The 19,556-nt window shown below is 38.1% G+C and overlaps 1 protein-coding gene across 4 annotated transcripts; it reads left to right on the forward strand.

Moving 5' to 3' along the window:
• The first annotated feature begins 6,341 nt into the window (after positions 1 to 6,341).
• On the forward strand, positions 6,342 to 19,074 carry LOC103723202 (glutamate receptor 3.7). Of its 4 annotated transcripts, none has more exons than XM_088702937.2 (7): positions 6,342 to 6,403; positions 6,681 to 7,099; positions 12,059 to 13,404; positions 13,496 to 13,773; positions 14,667 to 14,698; positions 14,833 to 15,239; positions 18,490 to 19,074. In XM_088702937.2, exons 2-7 carry the CDS (start codon positions 6,847 to 6,849, stop codon positions 18,901 to 18,903), a joined length of 2,730 nt encoding a protein of 909 aa, XP_088559063.2. In that variant the 5' UTR covers positions 6,342 to 6,403; positions 6,681 to 6,846; the 3' UTR covers positions 18,904 to 19,074. The 4 variants fall into 4 exon arrangements, 3 of the variants coding, with proteins under 3 accessions (XP_088559063.2, XP_008812268.3, XP_088559064.2); XM_008814046.6 differs by lacking the exon at positions 6,342 to 6,403 and adding an exon at positions 6,406 to 6,573; XM_088702938.2 differs by lacking the exon at positions 6,342 to 6,403 and having other exon boundaries at positions 6,696 to 7,099; positions 12,059 to 12,710; positions 12,831 to 13,404.
• Positions 19,075 to 19,556: the final 482 nt, after the last annotated feature.

A 19,556-nucleotide genomic window follows, 5' to 3' on the forward strand; every position in this document is an offset into this window, starting at 1 on the left:
AAGTACAATTAAAGCACCCAAATCCGACAGCAAGTCTGACCTCATGCAGGTCGAGCTCATGCAGACCGAGCTCATGCAGGCCGAGCCAAGCTCATGCAGACCGAGCTCGTACAGGCCGAGCTTATGCAGGTCGAGCTCATCAGGCCGAGCCCAGAAGGCCGAGCTCATGCAGGCCGAGCTCAGAAGACCGAACTCGTCGTCCACATGCTGCGGCCATGCCCTGCAGCAATCTCACCGTACCATGCTTTGCTTGCCGGCAATGCCACGACACATCAACCAGGGACCATACTCTGCTACGACTGTCAACAATTAATGCGCATGGTCTCCACGGATCTCCGGGTTACTCAAAATTTCAGGCCATCCACGGTAACTCATCGACTCACTCAACTACGTCCGGTCATCCACAACAACTCATTGGCTCCAGTTCCGTCCTCCACGGCAACACATTAATTCAGATGACCACACTCAATCATGACGGTAACTCATTTAATTCGTCCGGTCACATCACAGGTAACCCTGTATCCCTCCTATAAAAGGGGCACTTCTTCCTCTTTACAAGGGGATTCTTCTTCTTGATCCGGAGACTCGGACTCCGATATACAGTTCATCTCCTTCTCCAAATTAAGCCCTTCTCTGACTTAAACATCGGAGGACCGGCGCCGGAAACCCCGGCCACCGAATTTTTTGCAGGTCCTCCGGAGGACACATCCCGCCGACGTACCGCCACCCGCCATCTCCGCACCGGAGCTCCTCCTTCTCAGCCAAGTGGCCGCCCTCGAGTCCAATTTCCAGCAACAGGACCCATTGTCATTCACCTTAATGGGAGGCTATAATCTAGTTATCTATATAACTTTATCATTTTAAGGACCTAATAATTTAGAGGATTTTAATTGATATGTGACACTGACCGATAATTCAAAATTCTTCCACTGACTTCATCAAGTCATACATAGGACTAGCTCTTATTGGTCTATTAGACACCTAAATCAGTCATACTAATTTTTCTTAATGGCATGGATGAGTGCCAAGTCTCAAGGTACCTTAATCAAAACTTGATCGACCAAATTGGCCCGGTAAGAGAGATCATGGGAGGGTTACGTCATTAACCTCTTTCCTAGACACCAACTATATTGGCCAGGTAAGAGGTAGCCCCAAGTAAAAACTATGATCAAATGCCGACTTACCTTAGACACCAATTGGTTTATCAAGTTAATTTAGGTTATCCTTGGAAACTCGGGCTCGACTACTGATCCACAATCAGATCCAATTGAAATGTTTGGATATGATAAACTACAACTATTGAGTTTGATTATTTTAGAAATCTTGATTTAGTCTAGTTCAATTATTGATTAGATTAAATCATGTTTCTTAAGTTAGTCCATTTCAATTTGATTTCATGATTAGGTCTAACCTAGTCAACTAATCTGATTGTGCTAACCCATGCCCCAAATCCCATGCTCAAATTTAAATTTTAATTCAAATTTCAAATTTTGAATTTTAAATCTTTATTTGAAATTCAAATTTTAAATTTTAAATTCAACATTTAATTCTTAATTAAATGTATTATGATCATGGATTTAAGGTGTCAATTTATTCCAAATATAAACAATTTATATTTAAATTTTGTGGTCATAATAAATTTAAAACTGAAATTTCATAAACATCAATTATGCATAATTTCACAAAAATAAACTATTTATTTTATGATACAAATTAATCTTAATCTTGTGCTAGGACAACCTTTTCACTATAAGAGGTTAATATTATAGTAGGACAACCTTATAATTCAGCACAAGATTGATATTTTATCATTAAATCTAGATCTAATCTAAATTTAAAAATTAAATCATGCATAATTCTAGATATTATAGGCCAATTCCATGGGCCAACCTGGCTCTGATACCAGTTGAAGGAAAAATATCCCGAGTTATTTGATAAAATCGAACGCCAGGCATGAAAATCAATTTTAAATTTTTTTATTTATTTTATTTATAACAATTATTAATATTAAATTTAACTTTTATATAAAATTACCTCAAACCCGTAGCGGAAGTTGGTCGAGGTAATCTGGATCCCTGAAGGTAGCTCTGCGAGGCCTAGATCTGCAAGCCCTCTACTTCGCACGCACGTCAAGCTTCGCAAGAAGGTTGGATGATGTCTTTACTTGTGCAAAACAATCTTTTGCAAAAGAACCCTTGGAAGAAAGGAAATTCAGAAAAAAAAAGGACCTCCTCTTTTCTGTTTCTTTCTTTCTTCTCTTTCTTTCTTTCTTCGGTTTCTTTTCTCCCGTTTCTTCATAGCACGCCTGAGAACAGACGCCCATCTCTTGATCCTGATCACAGAGGGAATGGAAGGGAGGAGAGGACACCAGATCTGGGCCAAACTCTAAACCACTAGAGAGAAAGGACTCCTTCCTCTCTCTTCTTCTTCTTCTTCACAAAATCAAATCTCCCTCTCTGTCTGACAATTTCTTCTCAAGAAAATTCTCTTCCTCATTTCTTCTTCAAGAGGATACGGTGGCCTACAAATAGGCCAACGTTGAGAGGAGTTAAGAGGCGTTATTGGCTGAGCATTAAAGAATTCATTCATGAATGAATTTCATAACGTTTGTTTCAAAAACAAACGGTGGAAAAAACTAGTGAATCCATGAAAACGTGCTAGATTTCAAAAATCTAAATGAACCGGAATGTAGCCGGTTCAAAACCGAACATTCCGGTCCAGACGGCAAGCCGAACAGAGTCCGGATGGTGGCACGGCGTGGCGTTGAACCAAGGACGGAGAAGACTCTGTTTTGCTCCCAGGCATTTCTTTTCTATCGCGGCTCACAAGCAGCTCTAAGGGTCCATGAGCTTAAGGGTCCATGGGTCCACAGAAGCTATTTAAATGGGATTTGGGTCAGCCGGTTCAATTAAATGGGTTAGCCTAATTGGTTCACTTGGTTCTAAACCAAATTGATGGCCCATTTAAATGATTTTTGACCAAAAAAAAATTCCACATGAGTCTGACTCATGGGAGGTTCAATTGGGTCCAGTCTTGGCTCGATCCAAGTCCGACTTAGATCAAAACAAATACGAAATTAAATCCTTATTAAATCATGATCTAGCCCAGTTACTCTAATTGAGACCCAATCAAATCCAATCTCAACAATTGAGTCCTGATCAAGTTCAATTGCATTAAATGAAACCTTATTGACCCTGTAGACTTAATTAGTTGTTCATCCATGAAATTTAGTATGTACCTCATGTTCAGTGCTATGAACATAGACAGAACCAAATTCTAAATGACCCACAATTTAATTCTTAATTAAATTGGGTCAAGATCTTCCTACTTAGCTTGATTAATGTGCGTGACTCCGATAGGTTCGAACATTAAGCCGGTAGTACATGGACTACTCCATGTACTAATCGAGGTGACCATCTAGCAATGGTACCCGACGTTCGGATAGGTCAAATATGCAAAGCAACATTCAAGAATCTAGACGTATGGTTATTGCATAATTCATCTCTATGACCTTCGATGCTCAAGATAACCTCAGAGTGGATTGTCAAACTCTGGATCCGGTCATCCATAGTGTATTTCAATTAATCAAATTAAGTGACCTATCACTTGGTTTACTTCTGGCCAAGGTTTTACTGAATTAAAATACAGCGAGACGTCAACTCCTATAATCTGGAGTGGTCAATCCCATCTTGACTCATACACAGACTTCGCGAGTACTTGACTGCACCCAGCATCCTTCCGATCCCTGAATTAGAAATTCAGGTCGTCCAGTGACTAAGTACAGTGAGTTGCTTGCAAGTCACCGTGACAGTCTCAGGTCTAAGGGGTACTTATGCCTTTAGTTGGTTGTGAACTAACTTCCGACAGTGGAGTGCTACGCAGGTGAGTTACTGTTCAGTGACAATGTACTCCTACATCTCACCTGTATGCCATACAGTATCTCCACACTTCTTGGTTTAAGAGGACAACCAACTAAATGGCACACAACGACTTATACTTGACATAGCTATCGTCCAATTGACGGCTCATCGATTGCGAACTGGTTTAAGGACTAAATGATAAAATCTCCTTTATCCACTAAATTAGTCCTAAGGACTTCATCACAATACACAGGAGTTCAATTTGAAGATGTAACACTTGTGATGAATAGAAAAATGGTAGAATAAATTTTTATTCATTTTAATAAAATATATACATACACCAATTTCTTACAATTAAAAAATTGGCTTTAGAACACAATTTTCAACAGAGGCTAGGGTTCCCTAGCCTTCAGCAGAGTCTGAGGACGAGGAGGAGAGGTTCTCCTTCTCCGTCTCAAAGAGGGGCTCTGCTCGATTATAAAGATGGAGTAGGCCTTCAGGCCTTGCTCCCGCTATAGGGCGAGGCCAAAGGGCTAGGCTTAATAGGTCGTCTCCCCGTCTGGATCAGCAAACATGTATTGCATTCACCCCACCTCAAATGGCCAACATCGCCTTGGGAGATAGAGCATTGGGACTTGTCCTTTGGGAGACGACCACCTAGGAGTTAATGCCCTCTTCAAATTAGCAAAGAGTCTGACAAGACGATTACTTCCTTTGCTCGGACCAAGGAAGTCGCTTCAGACTCGAAAGTGGAGGATCAATGATGGGGCAATGAATGACTAAGGTGATGTGGCATCATCCGATTCGTCTAGCTCATAATCTATATGGTGACTTAGGTACATTCGGAAATTCTCCAAAGAATTCTAGTTAGGACCCTCAAGCCAACTTGAAACCTGTGATGAGCGGACCAGAAGTAGCCGAGCTCTAGATTTGAAGTTTCTCAACTTGGCTTGGCTACCAATCAGCACGACAACTAACTAAAGCTGAGTAGAACCTTCTTGCATCAAAAGTAGCTCGCCTTGTTCACCCAGATGTGCACAAAGTTCTGGCAATTCTATCACATGTCAGACACTTATGGTATATTCCTGATTTATTACGTCACATCAGCAGATTGTTATAGTACAACTTGGAGTTTGTTAGGATATGATCCTCAAAAAATTTATGATCTCATCTATAAATACATCGACAGACCATGAGTGGGGGTAGTTCTATATACACCCCCCCTATTGCTCAGGACACCCCCCAAAAACCAAAAAAAAAAAACCCAAACTAACCTTTAGTGTAATTACCATATTGCCCTTGAAATTTTCTCATACACCCCCCCTTCCTCCTCCTCCGTTTCGTTTTGAAAAGAAAAAAAAACCCCCCCTCAAACCCCTCTTAAACCCCTCGATCCATTTACATCGTTTAGGCGATCTTTGAAGGAGATTTAAGCCCCATTCGAAGCATGGACAAGCAACTAGTGATTTGGGACGAAGAATCGGCCGCAAAGGTACGTGTTCCACCTTGTTTCGAAATTTTTTTTTTTTCACGGTTCGTGCTCCGTTCGGCACTGGATCGCCGAACAAAAGGCTTCTGTTCGGCTGAACAGTGCCGGACAGAAGCCTTCTGTTCGGCACTGTTCAGCCGAACAGATCTGTTCGGCTGCACAGTGCCGAACAGAAGGCTTCTGTCCGGCACTGTTCAGCCGAACAGAAGCCTTTTGTTCGGCGATCCAGTGCCGAACGGAGCACGAACCGTGAAAAAAAAAAATTTCGGGAGAAGCCGGCGAGGTGGTTCCGGGAGAAGCCGGCGAGGTGGTCGGAGATCGGGAGAATGCCGGCGACGAGAGGGAGAAGGGGGAACGGGGGGGTTTTGGGCGTTGGCGAGGTGTTTTGGAGGGGAAGAGCGGGGTGGGGGGGGGTTTGGGGGGTGTAGAGAGCAATTTAGGTGAGGGGGTGGGGAGGGTGGGGGATAATTTAGGAATTTTTAATTTTTTAGGGGTGTCCTTAGCAAATGGGGGGGTGTAGAGAGTATTTAATTTTTTTTTAATTTTTGGGGGGTGTCCTGAGCAATAGGGGGGGTGTATATAGAACTACCCCATGAGTGGTAATCTTTCAAGAACCAGAAAAATCCTAAATGATATTCTGTCTTTTTGATTCTTCCTCTTTCTTATCTCTTACTAAAAATCCTCATGACTTAGAAATCTAACTGAAACTAATTTGGTAGGCCTTTGGATCTTCTCCTGCTAGTCTTACAAATTTACGGAACCAACTCGTATCATCAATCCTAAATTGGCGGCAATCGCGACGTGGGTCGCCAGTCCCATGTGATAGCAAGGGGTCCGTGCAGCAGCATAGGGGTGTAGGTGAGGTGGACGTCATGCGGACAGGGTCCAATCTGCGTCGACATCACCGAAGGGAACCGGACAAAAGGATTAAGACACGAGATCCATGGAGGCGGGTGCGACCATGCCAGCCCTAAATTACACCAAACCTGTGGGATGGAAGTCAGTCTGCGGCCGTGGAAATAAAATATAAATGGTTTAACGAGGGTCGGGAAAGGTAATCCGCTGCACATTTTTCGCGAGCCCGTGATGCTCCTTGCATACCTTGGGCTAGAGGGCCGTCTTACCAACTTTTACGAGTCCGTCTTTTATGGGTCTCTTTTAAGCTTTTTGGGTCAATCAACGCCCAGGGCGAACGAGGGTGGTCTAGGGCCTGGGATAGTTTAGGTTCCATCATTACTTGAATTCTCCATCTTCGCCTCTGTCTTTACTTAGCATTGGTTAGTTTGGGATTTTGCACTTGGGAGTTGATTTTGCTTTCTGAAAAACTGCAGATCCAAGCTCCAGTCTGAAATGGGATTTCTTCGTGATGATGATTTAGAGTTGTTGTAAACTATTTGGTGAAGATACCGCTCATATAATCTGGAATTATTAGATCGAAGATCACAATTAGTTGCGGGATAAGTATAACCGGCCTCCCGTAGCAGCTGGGGTTCAATCATGGAGCCTGGAGTGCTGGTTCTGGTGTTTGTTTTGGTTTCAGGGCTTAATAATCTCGTCATCTGTGAGAGGCCTGCTGTTGTTAACGTTGGTGCTGTTTTAACTTATGATTCATTTATCGGTGGTGTCGCGAAGGCTGCAATCGAAGCTGCTGTGGCTGATGTCAATTCAAATAAGAGTGTTCTTGGTGGAACCCGACTGAACCTGATTATGGAGAACTCGAATTGTAGTGTTTTTGTTGGATCCCTTGGAGGTAATCATCATATCCTTTGCACAAAATTTTTATGTCTCTCTGGTCCTTAGATCTACATGGAACCTAGAAGGATTCGCAATATCAACCTAGATTGTTGGGGAAAAAAGCTTAATGTTTATGGTTTTGTATCATGGTATACCTTTTATGGCTTTTAAGGTTCTGTTTTATACAACTGCAAATTCTGGGGAAGTAATGTTATAAGAAGGTTTCATCCCAGAAACAAAAAAGGCTGTGTAAAGTATGATTGTTATAGGTGTTGCATCATTGTTGGAAATGGAAATAAACAATCCTTTGATTTGTTTGCTCTTTTATACTTCAGTTAACTTAAAGCTGATTCAATGGAAGCAAAGATCTTATCTCCATTTTCTTTTATTTTTTCTTTTTTTTTACTTTTGTGACATGTAATATTTTATTAATGACTTTTTGGAACATTTACTAGAACTCAAACAGACCAAGACATCTGTTTTCTGCTCCTAAGCATGGATTCAAGAACATTCTATATAGTCCTATACTGATTATTTTGATTTTTCCCTTTTCTCATTCATGTCGATCACGTAGTTTTTTCCACACTCTTCATGGCAAATAGTTTATACAACATCTAATGTTTTTCTCACAGTTTGATCCGTTGGGGTGGCCAATAACCATATTTCTCAATAGAATTTTTTTCTTGGTCTTCTTTTTTGGGACTTCATCTGGATGTTTATGACTTTATATAAAGTAGCCCCCTTGTTACATTTCTAGGGCTGAGAAAAGAGACTTTCCTCCGATCTGTTCTAGCTCTTTCTCTCTCCATTGCCTTCCAGCATTATTATACATTAAAACTCTGGCACCAAGAGTTGGAAAGATGCCATAATGCAATAACAAGCCACCAAAAGAGGATGATGGCGGTTATTGTTTTCTTCAGTTTTTTCCTGCCTTTCTTTTCTCTTTATCTCTCTCTCTTTTTCCTCTTTTTTTTTTTTGTTTGGTGGCGGTGGAGGGTGGGTTGAGCCTGAGTTTCATAACATAAAACATAGTAACTGATGGCATTTATGCATCAACAGAGCTAATATAGGATATTGTATACACAGTGCTTCTTGTTAATGCAATGCTCTGTGAAGAACTGTACATATATTACTAGAAATGAGCGAGAGAAAACCTGAATGGTGCTAAGAAGCATGGATACTTCAAATTGCATGTTAGGTCCATATCGGATACATATTAGACACTGGTACTCATTGGGTATTTCTAGGATATGTGTTACTTGTTTTAACAATCCTGTTTTTTAAAATTTAAGAAGGCTTTGGATACTTCTTGGACACTCCTGAGATACTTTCAGATACCGATTAAAATGTTTCTTTTTTCTTTTTTTGGTGAGTACATAGGGATTAGTTTTGGGTGCCCCAGTTGGCTTCATCTCTCTTTCTGTTTCTACTGTATACCTTCACAATCTAACAATCATATTATTGCATGGGCAGGAATACCAATTATAAGCTAAGCAGTATGTTGCTGATCTATAAATGTCACGCATAGTGATAGAGTGAATTGGGAAATGCCCCAGTTTTCACACCCCTCCTCCAATTGGAGGAGGTCTCAAGTTCGAAGCTTGGGAGGTCAGTTCCTAAGTATTTGAAACTGGGAAATTTATTCTAGGAGATCTTTCCTCCCTTTCTCTGTCTCTAAGAAAAGAGAAAAACAGAATTTATAAATAAAAATTACTCATGAAACTCTATTAAATGTATTTCATTAGCTTTTTCATATCAAAATTTTCCAATAAACAAAGAAATACAAGATAATGTATTAATGAATTTCGAGCCCACTGGCCTAGGTATTGAGTTATGTAATTACTGCCCTAAGTTTTTACTTGCCTCCTACATGTAGTTATGCAGTATTTGAAATCTTGAGGTATGACAAACTTGAATTCGATCGTACTCCTCTATGTGCAAGTCCTTGCCAAGCCCAAAAGTTCCTTGATCCTTTTGTGTGATGTGACTAAAAAAGGAAATACTGAAAAATTTGTAGAATTTTTAGAGCTTTGAGGTGCAATAAACCTCAAGACTACAAAGTCTAGATGCTTTGATTTTGTTCTCAGATAGCTTTGTGCCAAGGTTTTTGCGGATGTCTGCAAAGAAGCAAATGATCTCTCAAATCATTCTCCTTTATAGATTTCCTACAGAAGGCGTAGGCATGGCACACTTAGAATGGAGAATGTGCATTGTATTCAGTTTTTATTTTAAAGCCTAGTTACAAGTCCGAGAAAGGAAAGGAGGAAATGCAAAGATAAACACACAAATAGAACCATCATGCCTTCCTCTCTTGGGTTGGCTTTATGATGCCTCTTTTGCCAGTTATTCCTATTGAGGGCTACCAACACCCTTGCATTCATGAAGACTGAATTAGGATTAATTTTTAGAGTTTGATGTGCTTTTTACGACAGGCTGCAAGTGGCGTTATACACACACATGTACATATGTATATGTATACATATGTATGCGTACACACACAAACACAGTCACAATCAGGTATAATTTATGGGATAGAAAACTGAACGAAGAGCATAAAGTTTTTTATTCTTTACCATAACAAAAGGATTTGGTGTAGTGCGGAACCACAAAAGACCAACTTAACTTATCGTAGCATGTTAAGTATTGTATCATTCAGGTAGTATGGGGTGTTAGTGGTGCGGGACTTGGTACTGAGACATGAAACATTGACTGATTATATATATACAATGAAAAAATTAGCAGAAATAAACAATTCAACTCAACTCAACTCAACTCAACTAAGCCTTAATCCCAATTTATTTGGGGTTGGCCACATTAACCCTTTCCTTCATTCCTCTCGGTTAAGGGCAGGGAACACCCCAACATTTTTCCCTTTAGGATTCATGTTCAGGATGCGACTATAAATTTCTAACTATCAACCTACTGCAACCGTCCTCCTTTATCCAGTGCTGGGACTGGCTTTGTACAACATAAGTTTTGAGTTTGGCAGAAATCAACAAGATTCTAAAAATAAAACACTAAATTGCAACATCAGATACATGGTCTACTTAGTAGTAATCTTAGTATAGGTGCGAGTAAAAAATATGAGGTCCAATTTGGTGAGAAGGAGACAAAACTTGGGAACCTCCATAATACTTAAGCCATCGCATGACATTCAATGCTCATAGTGTAGGAAGTAGTGGAATCTCCTTTCTTACTCTTTCAAGAGATGAAAGCATCATATATTATAGAAGTAAATAATAGATGATCAGTAAGTACAATGGGCTAATCAACATTGTCAGAGTCACAAACCTCTAGTCAAGATGGAAGAGAAGGTGAGTTAGTGAATAATGATAGATCTGTCAAGGCATTGAAGAATTTTTGAATAATCCAAATAGTGAAAGGAGCAAGGAACACCTATTTTCATTTGTTTGAAATTGGAACCGTGCAACTATAAATTAACAAACATCATTTATATAAAAATGGTCACTTGTCCTCAGGGCAAAGATATTTCATTTTTCTTTTTTTAAACACTCCTTCCAGTCCCCCAAGTCTTGTCAGCAACATCAAACATTCAAGAGTTGAAAGTCCCTTCATATTCCTTCCACCAAGTTAGTAGCTCATCCACAAGAATTGTCCTTTCTTGTTAAATTGAAAAGATTGCTAAAAAAGTGCTACGAATGTCAAAGAGGGACATACTGAAATGCATGAGAGTCGGCCATTTGATCCGAGAATGATTTCTTTAGTGGAAACATTTGTAAGGGTACCACTTACTGTCCGATGGTGCTCCCCCCTCATCTTTAGTGGATTCTTTTGCTTTTTCAAAAAACTAGAAATTTATTTAATCATGATGAACAAACCAGTTGTTTTATTCCTTCCATGTTCTAGATAGTTAAATCTCATCAAGTCTGCAAAGAGATGGAATTATTGGCTCATTACATGGCAGAATAGGGTCAGCATTCTTGAAAATTTTCAGTTGAGTTCATTACTTCCATGACTACCCTTCAAGGCTTCAAATTTTTTTAGCACATTGAGCTTCACTTTATCCCATGTAACGTGCTTGTTTGTTTCAAAATAATTTTTCCAGGTAATATTTAAGTGTTCTTGCAGACCAGATCAAGGAAAAGACAGAAGTTCAATGAGCTTGTAGTTTAACAACTAGTCAATTTCACAAGAGCAGTGTGACATGAAAACAAAAGCGTTTAATGTTAACCATGCTAGTCCAATGCCTGCAGCAAACCAAGGATATCCTTGTAGATATCAACTGAAAACTCCTGCATCTAATAGCACAGAATCCTTCAAAGTTTTGAGCTTAAGTGTCAGGACATTCCAGGTAGAACTGTGGCTTAAGCATATCTAGCTCAAGGATTTATAAAATGTCTAAAAATGGACAAAGAACAGAATATCAAGAACAGTGAAATTATTCTCATCCTTTTTTGAACATATGGTCAGAAGCTGGCAAATAGTCACCTTTATTAAGCATAGTATTCAAGTAAACAATCTGCACATGGGCCTTACTTGTTATACTGTAATAGGTGTCACTATTTGTGAAATCTTGTCATTATGATTCAACTATAATGTAAACTGATTAGTGTTTGTTTCAATATAGCTTATGAAAAGATGCACATTTCAGTTACCATATGAAGTATTCCAGGGATGAACTACCAATGGATTAATAAGTTTTACATGAAGTGATGTCGCATATAGCTGCTAAAATATCTCTTCAAGACTAAATATGCTTTTTGTTGTACATAGCAATAGATAGATAAATTATATTCATTTTTTAAATTTAAAAGTTATATCTTACTTTAGGTACAATTTTAGAAGAATAAAATATTTACAACCACTATCTTGGGAAATTATGATAAATCATAAAACGAATGATCCTTAAAATTTCTTTCTTTTGACTTATAAGGTGATTCTTTTCTTCAGAGTAATTGCTGTAGGATATGTATCTTGAAACATGATGGTATTTGTATTTTCCTTCTTGCTGCAGCCTTTAGTGTTCTTGAGAAGCAAGCAATTGCAATAATTGGGCCACAAAGCTCTGCAGTAGCTCATATGATCTCATCCATATCTAATGGACTGCAAATACCACTCATATCCTTTGCTGCCACAGATCCAACTCTCTCTTCTCTTGAATATCCTTTCTTTCTTCGCACGACACATAGTGATTCTTACCAGATGGCTGCAGTGGCAGATGTAATTGATTATTATGGGTGGAGACGGGTCATTGCAATTTTTGTGGATGATGATTATGGAAGAAATGGAATATACTATCTAGATGACGAACTTGCAAAGAAAATGTCAAAGATATACAAAATTGCTCTGCCAGTAAAAGCCACCCGTGATAAGATTCTGGATGTGCTGCAAAAATCCAGAATGATTGGACCACGAGTTTATGTTGTACATGTTACTCCAGACTCTGGACTTGAGATTTTCTCTGCAGCTCGAGATCTTCAGATGTTGACGGAAGAATATGTATGGCTGGCAACTGACTGGCTTTCTACCACTCTAGATACATCTGAATCAATCAGCCGCAACTCGCTCGGTTATCTGCAAGGAGTAGTCGGTTTTCGTCAGTATGTTCCACAATCAAATGAAAAAGATGCTTTCGTGTCTAGATGGAATGAACTGAACAAAGAAGGGTTGGTAAATTTCAAACTAAATACATATGGGTTTTATGCATATGATACAGTCTGGGCAGTTGCTCATGCCATCAATGACTTCCTTAATGAATCTGGAAATGTAACTTTTTCTTCTAACAGCAAGCTTCCAACTTCAAAAGGAAAGATGCAGCTGGGAAAGCTTAAAACCTTTGATGGTGGTTCCCTGTTACATAAGAAATTATTAAGCTTGAAGTTTACTGGCTTATCTGGTCCAGTTCAGTTTGATAGTGATAACAACCTCATCAATGGTATTTATGAAATCATTAATGTTAATGGTTCAATGGTCCATACAGTTGGATACTGGTCTAATTATTTGGGTCTCTCCATTTCTATACCTGAAAGTTCTTATAGGAATGGACAGAGAAATTTAAGTTTCAATCAAGTTCTTGACAGAATTGTGTGGCCTGGTGGAAAAACAGAAAAGCCACAGGGATGGGTTGTTGCAAATAATGAGAAGCCACTGAGAATTGGAGTTCCTTTCAGAGCGAGTTATCTTGAATTTGTGACAGTAACGAACAAAAGCAATATTGTTAATGTTAGTGGATATTGTATTGATGTATTCAAGGCCATAATTAAGATAATTCCTTATGATGTTTCATATCAATTTGTGCCTTTTGGCTATGGTCGCTCCAATCCAAATTATGATGAACTTGTGGGCATGGTTGCAGAAGATGTAATTACCTACTGGCAACCTCTTTAATTTGTTCCATTTTTGTTGTTTTCATTTCACATTATTAGGATACTTACAATGAAATTTATGTTAGGTCATTGATGCAGCCATCGGGGATATTGCCATAGTTACAAATCGGACTAAAATAGTGGATTTCACCCAGCCTTATATCTCTACTGGCCTTGTAATACTGGCATCTATTAAAAGTATCAAGTCAAATGCTTGGGTTTTTCTCAGGCCTTTTACTATGGGAATGTGGTGCATGACTGGAGCATTTTTCTTCTTAATTGGGGTGGTTATCTGGATGCTTGAGCATCGGGTAAATAGTGCTTTTCGAGGTCCACCCAAGCGGCAGTGCATAACTATGTTCTTGTAAGCCTTTCTAGATGCTTAAATAAATGGTACAATTATATTATAATTGCAACTGATTTCTAATAATACTCTTGCCCTAGCAATCTCTTTTAAATGTTTACAATATTAGTTTTACTGATATTTGTAAGACACTATGTAGGGCCTTTCCTCTTGTGAATGTCATGCTCTATTGGAGTACGCACCTTGTTTAAGATAATAAACTGATTTGTGTTTAGTTGATTTGGGATTTCAGTAGTGGTGGTCCATGGGAAAATAATATATTCTTCTCACCCTCATTGACAAATAGTCTTATAGCTGGTAGACATTTGGTCTCATGTTACCTTAGCAGCACTGAATTCATTGTGAACTTGGAATTGCCTGTTGTTATCCATGACAGAAAGTATGATGGTAAGGAAAATCTTAAATGAAGAACTTGGTTTATCTACTCGAATTGATTATAGATAATGCAGTACTGCCGTAGATTTCCTCTCAAGGAAAAAGAGAAAAAACATAGCCATAGATAAAAAGAATGTACAGTATCTGCAGAATGTTTTAAAAAGGTCACCTTAAGTGACCTGATTTCTTTTTCCTTTCTTTTTTTTTTGGGAGGGGCAGGCGGGCGGGCCGGGGGGGGGGGGGGGGGGGGGGGTATCTAAAAAGGACCTGATTTTGTACCTGTGCCATGCAAGTAAATTATTGCATTAGTAGAAATTTCACTAAGAAACAATTCACTATCCTGACAAAAGTTGGCCCTAGTTTACGCATGGTAAAAGCATCACTAGAATTTCTGGAAGACTGGCAACATGACTATGTAGTAGAAACTGGTAATATTTCTTCATTAACTTTTGATGATTTGTTTGTTTTCCATTTTCATAATATTTAGAAACTAACACTTATCTGTTTCTGTTATGCAGGTTTAGTTTCTCAACACCTTTCCAGTCACAGCGTGAGTGACATTTTAACTCAAGCATTCTCAATAATTTAATATTTTATTTCTTTGCAGTAGCCATGGTCTTGCAACCAAATAACCTGGCACAAGTTTGTGTATATAACTAAAAAATGCTCTCTCTTGGGTCTCAGAAGAAGATACTTTGAGCACACTTGGGCGATTTGTGATGATGGTGTGGCTATTTCTGCTGATGGTGATAACATCAAGCTACACTGCAAGCTTGACATCTTTTCTTACTGTCCAGCAGCTTTCATCTCCAATAAAAGGGTTTGATAGCTTGATAGCTAGTAATCAGCCTATTGGTTATCAAGTAGGATCTTTTGCTCAGAGCTATCTGATCTATGGTCTTAATGTACATCCATCAAGGCTTGTTTCTCTTGGTTCTCCTGAAGCTTATGAAGTAGCACTGCAACGTGGGCCCAAAAATGGAGGTGTGGTCGCAATTGTAGATGAGCTTCCCTATGTTGAAATATTTCTGTCAAAAAGAAGTGGGTTTGGCATTGTTGGGCAGCCATTCACAAGGAGTGGATGGGGATTTGTAAGTATATTATTTGAATTCAAGCGCACGTTATTGTACTCATAATGTATAAAGTTAATATGCTATTGAAAAAATTATTAGTCTGAAAACAATTATCGGTGGTTTCTATGACATCCACACATTGTTGTTCTCCAAGTAATATTAAACTAAAAGATAATCTTTTTTTGAATCAAACTGTAGTTTCAACATAATGTGCATAACCTATTAGGAATAAAGGTAATGTAATTTTCTTATGATTCTCTCCACATCCGAAAGAGAATAATTGAAGTCCGATTGTAATATTTAATTAATTTGTTTATCTCTTCATTGTCTCTTCACATCAATGGCACCCACACCTTTGGTGCTCACACAACTCTCACATCGAAGTTATTTCAACATCTCCACAATTTATATAAAGTTGATTTTGCCTAAGGAATTTTGGCCCTCTATGATTGATTTATAGGCCATTTATGAAATGGTGTAGGGTGAGTAACATAGACATGTTGAACTCAACCACCATAGCTGTTCCACCTATGGTCGAGGCAGTGGTTCCTTGGACTCTAGTACAAAGCCTAGTTTGGTTGGTTGTATGTATGTATGTTTGCATGTAAGGGTGAGCTTTGGCGCAATGGTAAGGTTGCTCCATTGTGACCTAGTTGTCACATATTTGAAATATAGAAACAACCTCGGGTAAGGTTGTGTACTTCTGACCCTCCCCAAATACCGCAGTGGCGGAGACTCGTGCCTGGGCCACCCTCATGCATACTTGTATGTGTTTGTGTTTGTATAGAGGGCGAGATCATAGAACCCTATTGGCACCACCTTTTCCTTTTCCTTCCACTATCTTCATGCTATTTCTGATATGTCTTTATTTATGTAATGGTAACCTTGTAAAATTTTACATCATATCAAAATCTACGAATCACTGAATCATTTATTAACTTTTTTTTTCTATCACTTTCATTGTTCTTTACCTATATAAGATGTACTACTTTGCTAATCTTAAAAAATTGCTTGCTTTCTGAAGGTGCCCACTGGCTTAGTTGATAAAGTCACAGTGTGTTGAGACCAGTGACCCTGGTTCGAATCTCGACCTCATGCAATTTTACTGGTTTCATCCCTTTGTAGTTCTCAAAAAGGAAAAGAAATGATGGTTTTCTGGGCCAATATCATTTATTGCATGAGAATTGTAGACTTGTGGCCATGCCCTTAGAGTTCCTTGTTATGTTATCCTTATAAGTGTAGAGAAGTAAATGATTATATTTCAGAATTCTGCTGACAATAGCAAATCTGATAAGGGGTAACAAAATCATGAAGCTCTTTGAATTTTTTTGGTGTATAATACATGAAGAACATGCTTGGTCACTTTTCCTGGACCATATTTATGATCTACCATGCAATCTGATATGTACTCATTAGCTGCTATAAATCTAATTTTGGCATAATTTGTGATTTCAACAACTGTCTATTGTAGATTTATATTATTTGAGATTTTTGGCTAGTTAAGATATGCCTGCTAGAAGCAATGAGGATCAACTTGCAGTATGGACAATTTCCATTCAAAAACTAGGTAATGATAGAAAAAAGGAAAAGGAGGAACAGTGTAAATGATGCATTTGCATTCAATATTACTAATCCATTGATGCAAATGAATACATAAGCCTTACCAATATTTGGGAGTGGCAGAAATTTAGAAGACAAATATTCTTGGATTACAATGGTATATCTTATTGATATCCGATGGTTACTAGTCATAATAGTGAAGTCCCTACATATTTGAACAGAAATAACAGTCTATAATGAATATGCAATTAACTAGTTGAAAGAAATTTCTACTTACACCACTTCTGTTGATGTTGAAAATTTATACATCAGATATACTATTGATAGTGATGCTAGCATCGAAAGGAAGACTTGAAAAATTACCAACATTCTAGCGTATATGGAGTGCCCCAAAGAGCTGGGATACATAGAAAGGCACCTAGACCAACTAAATTACATAATGTATTTCTAGATGAACAGCGTACCATGGCATGTCACAATTTAGGAAAAAGTTAAGATGCAGTGGATGTTAAAGAAACAAATGTATGGTCTATGAGAAGATATTACCAATTCTACTGTAGTTGCATCTAAGTTTCCTGTTGGATAACAGGGAGTAAGAAATGGACTTGAAAGTACTGTGAATTAGAAGGAGTATGTCAATAACAAGTCAATTGATATGAAACAAACATGCTCATCCCATCCATATGATCAACTCAATCGACCAAACAAGAACAGTCAAATACTGAAAAGTGGCTTGAATAGCTTCCTACCCGAAACAACAACTCTGCAGGTTAGTTGGGGAACTGGCGGAAGTTACAACAGGTGAGTTTGCCACAAAACCTATAATACCATGGAATGAGAATCTGCCTTTTTGTTACAGTTATGCTCATGCAGCTGAACAAGAGCCCATGGTTCTTATGGCTTTGAAGGAGTCTAGATCAAGAGGGTTAGTAGTCAAGTTTACTTAAAGGAGTTGTATCCATCTCCACAGTGCAAAAAATAAGCCAAATTGCATGTTGAAAGGTAAAACCTTGAGATTATATTTTATTCACTGAATTAAAATTCTGAAGAAATAGCTTCATATGTTGATGTTCTTCTTTCTCTAAATAGAAAATTTTCTTCCTTTTCCTCTATCAGTAACTTTTAGTGAGTTAGGAAATAAATGAAAATAGAAACCTGTTCTGGAGACATCACCTTAGGCTTCTTGATTTCTGTTGTTTTATTTGTGCGTAAACTGACTGATGGCATGTCTGTTAAGCTACTGAGTTCCAGCGACATTCGGCAGCTATTCTGGTTACCCCTTGAGCAACAAGAGTGGTTGTTTGTGTTCATAGAGAGAAGAAACAAAATCATGTGACTACTGTCATTACTAAAGATAAATTATCGTACGCACATAAACACATGCTGATGGACACACACACACAGATATCCTTGATGAAACAGATGAAATGATTATGTAGATGAGATTTCTTATTATCATGTAATACATAGTTTGATACCTTTTCCTTTAAAATAAAAGATTATCTGTTTTATTATTTAACATTCCTTCTAGAACTTTAAATTACATCACAGAAATATCCTTGATGAAACAGATGAAACGATTATGTCGATAAGATTTATTATTAGCATGTAATACATAGTTTGATACTTGTTCTTTTGCAATAGCAAATTATCTGTTTTCTTATATGCTTCATGACAACTGCTTTGCATTGCTGACAAACTATGACAGGCATTTCCAAGAGATTCTCCCCTCGCGATTGACATGTCAAGAGCTATGCTAAACCTTTCGGAGAATGGAGAACTCCAGAAAATTCACAAGAAGTGGTTTTGCAAGACAAATTGTGTTACTCAGACAAGCACGAGCTCTGATCCTAACCAGCTTCATGTAAGCAGCTTTTGGGGACTATTTTTGGTTTGTGGGATTGCTACCTTTATTTCTCTTCTGCTATTTCTTATAAGGGCAATCCGCCAGTTCATTCAGTTCAATAGGAAGCAAAGAGATCCTGCATCTTCCTATGGACAGTCAAGCAAGGGCTGTTCTCATTCCATTTATAAATTCTTCAGTTTCATTGATGAGAAAGAAGAAGTAATAAAGAATATGTTTAAGAAGCAACAGAACTCTTCTCAGCCTCAGAATAGCTGATTGACGGTACTATTTGTTTCGTTATTTTCTGAATAACAATCAATTTGTACTAATTAACAAGATATATAGAACATAGTGCTTGTCTTTAAGGGTAATCATATAGCAAAGTCTTGCCCTCCATCTTTATATGGTGCTTATCAAAAAGCATATAATATATCGCCTGTTCAGTCATAATTTTATTTTATTCTTCTTGTCTCCCAAATAAGATAATACACAATATGAGCTTAGTAAGCCGCAAAAGGGTTGATTATTTTTCTTCAGAGAATAGATTTTGTTTAATAAATAATTCAAGTTTGGTTTACTTGAATTGAGAAAGAATATGTATCACTCTTTTAATTTTGTCCAACCTTGATTATAATCTCCATTTCTGAAATGTGCTTGTCCAACCTATCCACCTGTAAATTATATTTGACATAAATTATATTTTATGACAGAAAACCTTCAAAATATAGGTTGATAAATAATGGTACTGAACAGCTCATGAATTAAGCACTCTTCTCGCTGTACCCTGTTCTTCTTCGAGTTTGAAATATCAGCAGTCACATCTCTCGTTCTCACCATCGAGTATTATTCCTGCTGATCTTGCAGTAAGCTTCTATGTACAAATTTTTACATAATTATGATGCTAGATGATTAATGAATATATTTATCTT

The sequence above is a fragment of the Phoenix dactylifera genome, chromosome 8 (assembly GCF_051530095.1).
Source record: "Phoenix dactylifera cultivar Ajwa chromosome 8, Ajwa_hap1_PhDact_Kaust_v1.1, whole genome shotgun sequence".
Lineage (NCBI taxonomy): Eukaryota > Viridiplantae > Streptophyta > Magnoliopsida > Arecales > Arecaceae > Phoenix > Phoenix dactylifera.